We start from the raw sequence: 12,684 nt of genomic DNA on the forward strand, positions 1-12,684 counted from the left end.
CAGTTTCTCTGTGCCAGCCTGTGAAACCCTTGCGCCACCATGAATGCACCGTATTTACAATACGGCACACCATGGCGCAAGGATTGACAAATGAGTCAGAAATTTTGACGCATGTGTTGGCGCAAAAGTCATGCATTGCTGGAGTCGTGTCACAAGCACGACAACTCCAGCAATGCATGTAGAGGCCAATTCGCACTACCATGTGTCAAGCAGGCGTAATGTTTTGACGCAGTGGCATCCTAGAAGTGGCGCAGTGAAATCTTGTAGATTTCACTACGTCACTTTTACGAGGCTCTCCTATGTGGGAACGCCCACCCTGCATACATTATACCCGACGCAGGTATAATGTGACGCAGGGCTTTACAACGTGACAAATCTCCATAGATGCTTCACGTTTTACATTGGCCGCATTTATTACGTCGCCGCTGCGTCACAAAGGAGACGCAATGGCGGAGCAAAAGTGTCACAAGGGGTTTGTAAATCTGCCCTATAATGCCTACTGGGCCAAAAGTTGAAGGTAAATCAAAAAAATGCCCTTACATAGGAAAAGTGAGGCTGAGGTATAACTACCAGTGGCGATTGTTTAAACATGTAAAACAATCAGAGGTACTTTAGGAGATCCTTGACAGCACCATGTACCTGTGTCCAGTAACACTCATGTTGCAGAAGCAGATGGGAAGTGCTTTGTTACCAAAGTCCCCAGCAACTGAAGAACTTCCATAGTTTTACAGTACAATTTGTTAGGAAAGGGTGGTGAAGTTTGCTCTGGTATTGCGTGAATGTTCTCTATATTTTTATTTGCCCCTTTTCACGAGGAGTCTCTTTTTGCACTTACATTTTTTTTTTACATAATACAAGTGAAGAAGGCATTTATCATGGTCTCAGGAAATATATTTCAATCCAGTTAGAAATTAAACTGGAGTCTTTGAAAACAGTTCCGGACGAGCCACGAGCAGGTAATTCCTTGGTGACCACGCTCCTTCTATCACTGTATATTTGGTGGTGTCATTACACCCCTCGTGTGAGCTCATGGAGCATTAACGATAACAAACTGATGTTTTTGCAAGAGATACAAATGGTATTTTCTTACATCTCCCTATACAGGGATACGAGGACAGTGTTTGTGACCAGCAGGAATATGCACATTTATTATATTACCCAGTGAGGTATTACAGGGATCGGTTCTTTGGTCCTGAGGAAGAAAGTCAAGGGGATGGCTTCTGAAACATGTATTGTATTGTATTGTAATTGCATTTATATAGCGCTTACTACCCCTGACGAGGCGTCGAAGCGCTTTTTCGGCGGGTAGCACGCTACTCCGGGACCCACAGAGGATTAGTGTTGAATTAGTATAGTGAAACATGCAAGTACATTTTAAGTGGTGGATAAGTTAATCAGTTATTTGGATTTGGAATGATAGCAGAAGGATAGAGTAGGACAAAGGTTCGTATTTATCTATCGCTCGCTTGTTGACGCATGCTATTCAGGGAGCCTATAGAGGATTAGTGGTGAATTAATATGGTGAAATATGAGGTAATTTCAGTGGTGGATATTAGTCTGTTACTTGGAGTGAGAAGGATAGCGGATGGATAAAAGGGGAAGAAAGATTTGCATTCATATAGCACTTGTTACCCCTGATGGGCGTTGAAGCGCTTTTCTGGCGAGTAGCACGCCACTCCGGAACCCATAAAGGATTAGTGTTGAAAATTAGTATAGTATAAATATGAAGTAATTTGAGTAGTAGATATGTTATTCAGTTATTTAGGCAGTATATTAGTATAGTTGAATATGGAATTTGAGAAGTGAAACATGTTAGTCTGTTAATTTTTATTGAAAAAAGGATAGTGGAGGGATAAAAGAGTAAAAGATTTTTTTTTATATATATATTAGTAGTAGGAAGAGGCTTTTGGATGAGTAAAAAGGAGTTTTGGAGGGAAGGAGTCAGAGGGGAGAGTGTATTGCTGTATTTGTCGTTGTGGATGGTATGGGCTGGGTATTGTTAAATGAGAATAAGGGCAGCATTTCTGGCCCTAGTCCCGACCAGGCTCGAACAGGCCCAAACAGGCAACTACCCTTGTCCTCTACACCCTTAACAGGCCCAAACAGGCAACTACCCTTGTCCTCTACACCCTTAACAGGCCCAAACAGGCAACTACCCTTGTCCTCTACACCCTTAGCCTCGACGCCCGGGCTGAGACGCCCTAAGCCTGGCCTTTTTTGTAGCCCTAGTAATCAGGTGACCCCTTCAGCCAATGGGAACCCTAGCCCTAACACTATCCAATCACAACACTAGCCCTAGCATCTAGAACCAATAGGAGACCAGGACCTTGCAGCCAATCTTAACCCTAGTCCAAGTATCCATTCATTTCAAAAACCCTGATCTCTACGTCCAATAAAGGCCCTAGCCCCATCAGTAGTCCCAACCCAAGTCAAAGCAGCCACTGGTACAGGTAGCCCTAGTCCCTACTTCCAATAGAAAGCCTAACCCTACTCTTAGTCCCACAACTGGTCCAACAACCAATCACACCAGAAACCCTAATCACTACTTCCAATTAAAGCTCTAACCCTAGCCCTAGTCCCAACCCTGCAATGATAGAATCACAGACCGAGAAACCAATCAGAACCCTCAAATACCCAACCAATGAGGACATTAACCCTAACCCAATAGAAATACCTGGTACAACCACCAATCAGTGTACACATGTGCCAACCACTAGCACACCATATAAGGTCCCAGCAACCTCCGACAAGGTTTGCTGGCCAGGGAGTTGGAAGCTGTTTGCTCCTGTTCAGAATCTCCTAGGAGACAGACAGGCTCAATCCACAAATTTGGACTTCAGCAGGTAAAGGCTTCACTAACTCGAAATCTAACAATACTGATTGAATAAAGCTTTACTCCCCCTGCTGGCCAAAAAACGAAGTGCACAGGCCCCAGTAAATACAGTTTCAACAGCTCACAGAAGCACCCTCTGATGTAGAAAATCCCTGTTGCTGGGAGGGGGGGGGAGGGGGGAGGCAGGGGGGAGGCAGGGGGGCTGGCCTCACTGGCTTGTGAACACAAAATGGAGGCTGGGGGTGCACTGTTTGAGCACACAGGCCTAAGCACAGAGCAAAGGAGAAATTTGGAGGGAAAACTGATTTGTCACCAAGGAATTAGAGGGGCAAACTACAGAGGTTGGACTGCAAATCCCACAATTCAACACAATAAATGAAGGCAATCATGGGCAGGGAAAACCACACATTTAAAACACAACACAGGTGATAAAATATGCAATTACAGGCAGGCTAAAACTACAAATTTTAAACTGTAACAACCACAGGCATAGACAGTAAGCACAGAAAGTGAAAATCGTTTTTTAAACAGCTTTTTGTCTTGGGAAGAGACAGCACTAGTCTGTCTCCTTACCACTTCCTGGACTCTGCTCACTGCAATCTGGGCCACATGTAGGCTGCAACTCACAAGATGGAGGAGAATGATTTGGGGGTGCACCCAGCAAGGCCTTAGGGGCCAGGGCTGGTGTGAGGGGAGGGCTCAGACTTGCCTGGTAGCTGAATAGCCAATGGTTTGCTGGCCTGGGGGCGGGGTTTGGGGAGCTGCTTGCTCCTGTTCAGAATCTCCTAGGAGACAGACAGGCTCAATCCACAAATTTGGACTTCAGCAGGTAAAGGCTTCACTAACTCGAAATCTAACAATACTGATTGAATAAAGCTTTACTCCCCCTGCTGGCCAAAAAACGAAGTGCACAGGCCCCAGTAAATACAGTTTCAACAGCTCACAGAAGCACCCTCTGATGTAGAAAATCCCTGTTGCTGGGAGGGGGGAGGCAGGGGGGCTGGCCTCACTGGCTTGTGAACACAAAATGGAGGCTGGGGGTGCACTGTTTGAGCACACCTTTTAGGAGGTGACTCATTACAGTACACCATCTACACCTCCCCATTTTATCATTCTCAGCTAGGGAAAGCAATAAAGTAATTTTTTTTCCATTAGCCAGAGAATTTTTAATTATCACTTATTTTTTCACAATCTCACGCACTACACATATTTACCAATCACTAAATAAAGTGCTCCAGTGTCCTACGTAGCACGCACCGTCCCGTAGAGGGACGGGAAGACCCCAATGATGAAGCATGACACTGAATCAGGTTTCAGTGTGTGAGGGGTATTTTACAATTTTTTGAAAACTTTGCCCTTCCTACAATACAGTGAAGGAGCTTAGAACTCTTTACATCACCACTCATACAAGATCAACATAAAGAAAATAAAAAAAAGAATAGCAGCACACACATAGGTATATATTATATATATACACACACACATATACATGCATACATACATACATACTCGCGCATTTAATGGTAGAATCTCCATGTTGGCAAAGTCTTTGAAAACATGTCAGAGCCAGCGGTAGTAATCACATAATTGACGCTTATTGCCTCCTCAACATTCTGCACAGCTGGGAACAGCAGTCAGAAAATATGCAATTCTATTTTAAGAACACAATTATAAACGAACATTTATCAGACAGTACCACCCAAGATAAAACTGAGGAGAAGGTCTGCAAAACACTATTTACCCAGTTCCGAAAGCACTGCAAAACACTATTTACCCAGTTCCGAAAGCAATGTTCACTAACACAAATGTCCAATAGAGTGTGCATACAAGTCCTGATGCTAAGTTAATCAACTGTTTTACTACTGTGAAGACAGCAGTACAGCACAGCCTCAAACAGAGTGATACGCGCGAGCCAGAACTTAAAAATGGTCCGACAAACACAAGCATAGTGCATGGTCATCCTTTGACCAGTGTTGAGATGGGAATATACCCTGCATGGCAACATGGACACGCAACCCCTGCCCGATTAACCCAGCTGTGTGGTTTCTGGTACCATGACATTTTTCTTCTGGCCTGGCTATACCTTTATAGATTCTGCAATCAGTGAGACTGAGAGCCTGGCTCTGTGGTTTGCAAGGGTGCAGCAAGCGTACGCTTGAACTGACACAATCTGTCCTATCAGACATACACATTAAGCAGTGGTGGCAGCATACCATATGTTTTCGAACATTTAGTCATTAACAAGGATTAGACCTGTTTAGGAGTGTTGTGCCTACCAGCCTCACTCAAGTTGTGTTTGAACGTAGTGCCCAGACCCTGCGTGGACCTCCATAGTGAACATTCATGTGTACTGGGAGTTTGTGGTACTGTGATCAGATCTCCATATTAAATAGGAGTGTATGCTTGCCCAAACCAGTGGTACCAATTTCAGGTCTCCCCAACCTAACATTAAGTCACCCTTTCATACTGCATAGGGTGTGATAGCCGCTGTGAAGATCAACCAAGTGTTCTGCAACTAAGAGCAACAGTGGCTTGCAGTACCTGCCGCAACGAGTAACAGACATGTAATATATCCATTTATGAGCGACCGCTCCAATCCCCAACAGAAGACATCCCTGCCAAAGTGACTGGTGCGGACTCAGCCAAGAGGTGCGGTTTCTAGTCAACGCCTCTGCATGCCAGCAGAGTCCACAATCAATTGACCCACAGAGATTTTGTGAGCAGACGACCAGGGCACTGACACACTGGGAGAAAACAAAGAGGGTGGGGCAGTCCCCACATCTAACCTAAGAACCTGGGCATATGGTCATCGGATTCTAGTGTCAAAACCCAGATCATACTGGGTACGGTTGAACTCGCACAAGTGCCTCACACATTATTCAAAAGAAGGTTGGAACAATGCCATCACTGTAAAGGCTCAATGCTGAGACATTTCAAGGACTGACCTACGAGTTGCAGAACTATGGAAGCTGCCCACAGCCAGCCTGCACTTCTGCTTACGTTCAACCTGTGTAGTTTCTATGTAGTAAAACCCCATAAACGCATGCAGAACCTAATACCTTTGTTATCTCTATATGTAGTATTGTGTTTTAGCGGGCATTTACATGGGAAAAAAACACTGGAATGGACAGTAATTAGTGTACCTAATGCATAACTTAAGTTTTGAACCCCATACATCCTCTCTGAGAAGCCTTGAGCTACGAGTCAAGTTCTGAAGGGGTGTACTTGGTGTTCAGTTAGCCGGACCATAGTATGCCAGGCCCCAGGACAACAGGCGTACAAAACACTACACAACCATGGATGGGGCCCAGTAACACCTGCATGGCTCATGACCTTCAAACCAATTCTGACGGATTTTATAATTTTAAAACCCAGTTGCAAAAGTTACAGGAGAAATAAGAGAACAAAGCTAGGAGTAAAAAGCAGCATTGCTAAGATTTCTGGTAAAAACTTAAAAAAGGCTCCTAGCAACTTACATCCTATACTTCATAGTCTTATGGAACCTGTTCTCAGACACAGTAATATGGGAGCATTTCCGCTCATAGGTATGAACGAATGAAGGTGTAACAATACATCTTCACATTTATTTGAACATGGTCGGGTGCAACAACATCCCCAAAAATCGTATATGAAGAGCCATACCTGGTTAACATGTGAGGTCACTTATTCACTATGCTTTTTGACTAATATTAGTCTATAGATGCTTAATTCAGGAAACCAAAAGACATCATGCACTCTGCACATTATATTGTGCGACTATTACCTTCGTTCTATGACCCTCCAAAGCTGACGCCAGAAATCCAAATTGCGTTCAAAAGGCGTCAAAATCAGCTTCTGTTCCTCTTCCAGCCTAGAATGAAATTTAAAAAAAGATAATTTCATCGGATCAGTAGTGGAGCTCAGTTTCCAACTCTGTAACCAGGTACACACTGTTAAATGATTGGTGACATTAATCAGATGAACAAAATGGTGACAGCAAAAAAGCTTTACATTGTAAATAAAACAAACTGATAACATAAATCCATTTAGGAGCAAAAGAAAGTCGTGTGTGCCTAAGAAATAATGAAGACAACTTTTTCCAATTACCATCAAACTTTTCTAGCTAACCACCATCATCAGTGTTCAACCTGGCATCTGTTGGCATGGTCTCCCCTAGCCTTTTTGGCTGCTGACCTCACTTTTGGACCTTGGTTTGCTGGCTTAGGACTTTGGTTGCGTTTGACACTGCCATTCAGTTCCAAAGCGCTGTGCTTGTCATCTACAAACTGGTGATTGGTGTATACATGATTGGCTGATTCAAGTTAGCTGTAGGTCCCTTGTCGAGGGTTAAGACATACACCCAGGGCATGTAATTCGATGCCATTCATGGAGGGAGCTGATAGGTACTGCCAAAGGTGTGCCCTGGTGGGGCCTGTGCGCAAAAGTTACTGTTACTCTGCTTGGCATTTAGTAAGCTACGTGCCAAGTAGTGCTTAATTTGTAAAAAAAATAAGTGACAGGGTCCTCATCAGGAGACAACTTCAGTCTACACTGCACATTCCCCCTGCTAGTTCTACCAATGACAGTACCAAACCAGCTATTAACCAGCACACTCCGTCAAATGTGACAATTCAGACTTTTCCAGGCCCCCAAAACTACAAGATTATATGTATATTGAATTAGTAAACAATTGTTATTGTGATCACTCTAAATCAGACAAACAGCCCACCGTGTGACAGACTGTCGTAAGTGCCAGTGCCAGTGCTGGTACCGAGCACTGGAAACGACCGGTTCAAATTAAGCACAGGTGCCAAGGTTCTGCAAGTCAATTGCTAAATCAGAGTTCTCCATGGGGACAGGGTGCGGTCAAGAGGCGGCAGGGCATGTGCGTGACATTCAAGGGTCGTGAATGACACTGGATGGTGTGTTTGGTACGATAAAGCCTACTTCTCACATTGGATTAGCATGGGGGAATGTAGGGAAAGACTACTGAGCAGTATTTTTTCTATGGGCAGAATAGTAGCAGTATAGTGTTTAATAACAATGAGTTTGTAATGGCGAATCCTCTCAGATAGTGCGAGTGGATCGGACATCAAGTCTGTGGAATTGTCACTTGGAAAGTCGTCATTTCGATGCTGGTGGCTCTGTGTGCCGGTCTCCAATTCACATCTGGGTGTTGGGGGACAGATACATCTGTGCATTCCTGATAGAAGTCCATAAACTAGGTGCTCAAGGGAAACTGAAGGCCTCTGATTTAGAGGGCCTCTCTGGGACAGTTAAGTGGGGGTGGAATTGGCATCTGCATTCCATGGGCAGGGTCTTGGCCCCACTAACGATAGAGATCAAACTCCCAGGGTAGGATGGCAGACTGGACAGAATTTAGAAAGGTGGCTTTTTGAACTGATCACATCTTCAAAGGCCATTGTGGGTATAACTACTGGGGCTCTGGATTCAGAAGTTAGAGACACTTTTGGATTTGGTACCATACTAAACTGGGACACAGACAAGAGCAATCATTAGGGCAGGAGGGACTGCAACTGGATTATTCACAGACTTGTGGTGGCCTGGAGCTTGTCGTGCTCCAGGAAGGGGATTATAACTTGGTGGATTTTGTCTGGACGTTGCTGGCCTGCAGCTAAAAAAGATACGTAACCACATGCAAAATTAAGCACTGTAAACTATTCTTTTAACCCCATTTCCAGCAAAAAAATGAAGGCACTTCGCATATTGTTCTGGCTGTAGAACACTAGTACAATCCAGATGGCCCCCCCTCCTGTGCAAAAGTGCACATGCCCCCCGCCACCACCCAGCTTGCAACCACAAAGTTACTTGAACTAACATGGGGCAGACAAACATAGTTGTCAAGAGTTCTAGATTTCCGAGTGAGTCATCACAAATACTGCCCAAGGGGTCACCATCTTCTTTTAGGGTAAAAAACCAAGGAACAACAAAATGCATCACCTGTGGAAAAGTGTATAGAGCACACAAAAAAAACCACTTGAGCAACGTCTTATTCTTTTAAATTATCCACTATGCACATGGCACTTTATTGTGATCAACAAAGCACTTTTTGAAGGGGTACGCGATTTGATATATTAAGATCAGATTCTAGTTTAATTTGATAAGACATCCAATTCTTGGTCTAGACACTTGGATTGTGTCATGCTTGTTTTCAGTAGCTAAGTCCCAATTTTCAATCATCCATAGCAGGTGTGAATTGACTGAATTGTGCTTGAATTGTATGTTACGTTGTAATCATAATTGCTTTTCTTTGAATTATGTAAATTACTCTTTATGTAATTGTGACAGGTTGTGTATTTGGCGATGTGCATTTTGTGATACATGCTATTTTATGGAGTGGTACTTCAAATAAACACTAACTGTAAATATTGCCATGTGCCGATGGCTATATTTAATAATCAATAGCATGCTGGGCAAACAGGGCATCAGGATAGAAAGGAAGACATTGAAAAACAGGTAAATAGAGAGTTCTTCTTTTGGTGGTCATTTGTTGCCAAGGCTTTCTTTTAAAAATAGATTGCTGTACCCAAAGTGTGCATGCCAAAATAGACGCCATATTCCTGTCACACCTTTACAGGACAGATCAATGTTAGTCATACTATTGCTATATTGTGCAATGTAGAGATCAATGAAAGCCAAAACATGAAGTTACCTATGCCACGTAGAAGTGAAAGTGCAGTGTCAAAAATGGGTTATTCCAATGACCCATTGACAAACACAAAGTGGACATGGATTTCAGAGCACTATATGGAGTGCCCAGTTAAGCACTGGTATCAAATGGACAGAATTGACAGTAATGCCAGTTTCATTAGTTCTTTACCAATTATTTTGTATCCAGTAACCCCTAGTGTCATTTGGGAGGATGTGCGTCACTCGAATTACTTAAAAGAATCTAGTATTTGCATTCTATAATAATGTTAAATAATGTTCAACAAAAATTGTATGAAATGGTCTGCAATATTTTACACCTTTCTGAACTGCTCCCTTAAATGTGTTACACACTGTGAAGCTTTCCGTTTGGATAATACTTCAGTGTTGGTTTCATCTACTTTCCAGACTTACACTGCAAGCTGTCGTCTCCACTTCAGAAAGCTGTCTCTCTCCGCTTCCTGCAGGGACTCTGGACTGGTACTCTCATCCCAGAAAGGCCTAGATAACCATACAAAAGAATCAAGAATCTTAGTACTTGCTTTAGTTTTGTTGAACGCAGGCAGATTAAAAACATACGTTATTCTTTAAGCTCTGCCTACATAGTGAGGTCCGAAGGAATTGATGTATCAATAAATAAATCAATCACTAGAAGCTTAAACACTACTACAACAGCAGCACCGAGCGCATTTCCATCTCTCTGCTTCAAACATACATTTCCCCAGAAGTCTTTGTTCATACACTGTTGCAAAATTACATTTGTGTTGAAAATAAAACAACGGTACATGCTACATAACCCAGCTGTTAGGCAGCACCCTGTCCATAAGCACTGTGTACCTGTGAAATCACACAAACTCAGTCAGTTTCCCATCAGCACAAAGTAACATGTACTTCAGGCGCAAAACATCAGTCCAGGACATCTTTAAAGATCTGGTTTCAACCACTGTAATCTATTTTTTCTGCAAGGTTATTTTTGATCATTATACAAAAGCCTTCTATACTGTACTCTTTTCGTACTACTATTGGATGGGATAGTGTGGTTTCAATATAAATTATAGTATTTAATAACATAATTAGCTTTTCTTTTCAAAAAGCAGAAACCCTACCTAAAACACAAAAGTGGTTCGAAAATATAGTAAATGTTTAAGAAAATAAATGCTCTAAATATATTTAAACTTTGAAAAGTAAAACCACTACCTAGGTAAAGGTCCTTACTAGATAGAGCAGTTCACAAGGGAGAGCAACATTGCCGGAGCTAAGTGCATGACGTTGGGGGATCTATGCAGCTACAATTATTCACTGCTATAATTCTGTAGATATTGCTAAGAATGTTTGTTGACTGAAGAGCTGATCCGATCACTGATTTTCAGTGAAGGGCGATAGAAAGGCTGCTTTTCAACAACCGGACTGCTTATACTGTGATCAAAAGCATGCTGGGCTATGGTGGTCTTTTGGAGCAACTTTTGCTTACTCTGACTTAATTTGTTTTATTTTTATGGCTATGGTGATTTTTGAAATGTTCTACTTTTTTAAGGGGACCGGGGAGGGGTCCATCCAGTGGTTTCCTTTGCTCCTTTTCTAGTACCCAGTTTACAAGTTTAATGTCGACTAGATTAGAGTTTTCTCCTACAATGGCCTTAGGCGTATAAGGATAGATGGAGTTTGTAGTCGGAGGCGGAGGACTGGAAGTTAAGTCTATCTTATATTGGTAGATTTTAATAGTTAAACCTCTAGTTCTACAGTAAGAATTGTAATGCTCTGAAGGTAAGAATTGTAATGCTCTGAAGGTGATCAGTTTGTGTACAATCTTATAATTTACCACCGTAATATATTTTTCAAAGGTGATTTTTGATAATTTTATGAAAGCCTTCTTTATAGTACTTTTTTTGTTTTACTGCCATTGGAGGGGATAGTGTGGTTCATCAACAACACTTATTACAAGTCACGGATTATCTTGTTGAAGTCTTTTTTTACCACGCCTTGTAATGCGCTTTAATGGATTGCTTCATTTGTAATTAGTCTTCAACATTCCTCCCTGTGTATTTAACCTACTAGGATTTCTTTAAAAGAAGTGCTATGAAAAGGTTATTATATGCTCTTTTAGAATTTATCAGAAGCCAGGTCAAGCTCAGGCTTTTAAGAACAGCCATTTGTTTCTTTACACTTCCATTAACTTAAATGTTACTTTCTTCAATTTTAACTCATTATTTTAGGTCCTTTGTTTTCTTGGGAGTTTATCATTCAGGTGCCTAGACAGAGTGCAGGGGGTGTGTGGCTGTGACCTCTGCGTCGGAGTCAGACCCATTCTCACAAAGTTTGCCTGGGTCAACCTTACAGTAGGCGATAGTTACCTCAACAACTTAACAAGGTCGCAGGAGCTGGGCCCCATCTAGACAGAAAGATTACACCTACTCTTTCTACAACATCAGCCAAACTCATCATCGGAAGAATATAAGCTGCTCCACTCAGGATTGTCTACTACACTGAACTTCAGTGACCACCTGACCTGTCATGCCAACCCACAAAGTCCCTGCTTAGACTATTCCCAAAGTTAACAACCTCCCATTTTACCCTGTGCCAAGCATGTCTAAGGCTGAGCTAGCCAGGCTCCCCACCAGATTCTCTCCGATGCTTCTTTTTAATGTAAAGTAAGGCCCGAAGATAACTTGGTGTTGAGAATAAATAGGAATCTATAATACTCCCAAGAGATCTCTAAAAATTCCTTACTTTACATACAAGTCTTCTATATGCAGCTGAACATTTTACTTACCTCCTTGGAATACTCAAATATTGTTTATTTTCTTCATGGAGTTTATTGATTCTGTTGGTTTCTTCAGCGCTCAGAAGACCTGTCCGTGCTTCAGCCGGAACAAACTTTATATTAAGTTTCTCTGCACAGAACACAAAAAACAAGACTTTTATCAGTACTGAAGGGCTATTACTGGGCTATCAATTCTGAAGGACACAGTAGGTGGGCAAAATTAATTGAAGAGCACTGAAGTTCCAATACACAACACACCCTTGGCTCACTAGCCTGATGATGGTCCAATCACTGGGATGTGAGGAAACAATGTTACCGTTCGAGTTACTTCACTTTGTTCATTAGCTAAAATATTGCTTATTTTACAAGCCACTGTCAAGTTTGAAAACTGTCTAACAGCGCATAACTTCTAGACATTTTAGATTAGCAGAAATCACTAAAT

At 42.3% G+C, this 12,684-nt stretch overlaps 1 protein-coding gene across 1 annotated transcript in view; it reads right to left on the reverse strand.

Moving 5' to 3' along the window:
- Nucleotides 1-12,684, reverse strand: part of LSG1 (large 60S subunit nuclear export GTPase 1) — a 99,666-nt gene that overhangs the window by 70,568 nt on the left and 16,414 nt on the right. Inside the window, exons 3-5 of the mRNA XM_078666297.1 lie at nt 12,252-12,372; nt 9,896-9,982; nt 6,597-6,683 (exon numbers count right to left, since the gene is read on the reverse strand). Coding sequence (XP_078522423.1) covers nt 6,597-6,683; nt 9,896-9,982; nt 12,252-12,372 — 295 coding nt within the window. The remainder of the gene's footprint in view (nt 1-6,596; nt 6,684-9,895; nt 9,983-12,251; nt 12,373-12,684) is intronic.

This window comes from Lissotriton helveticus, chromosome 11 (genome assembly GCF_964261635.1).
Source record: "Lissotriton helveticus chromosome 11, aLisHel1.1, whole genome shotgun sequence".
In the NCBI taxonomy this organism is placed as follows: domain Eukaryota; kingdom Metazoa; phylum Chordata; class Amphibia; order Caudata; family Salamandridae; genus Lissotriton; species Lissotriton helveticus.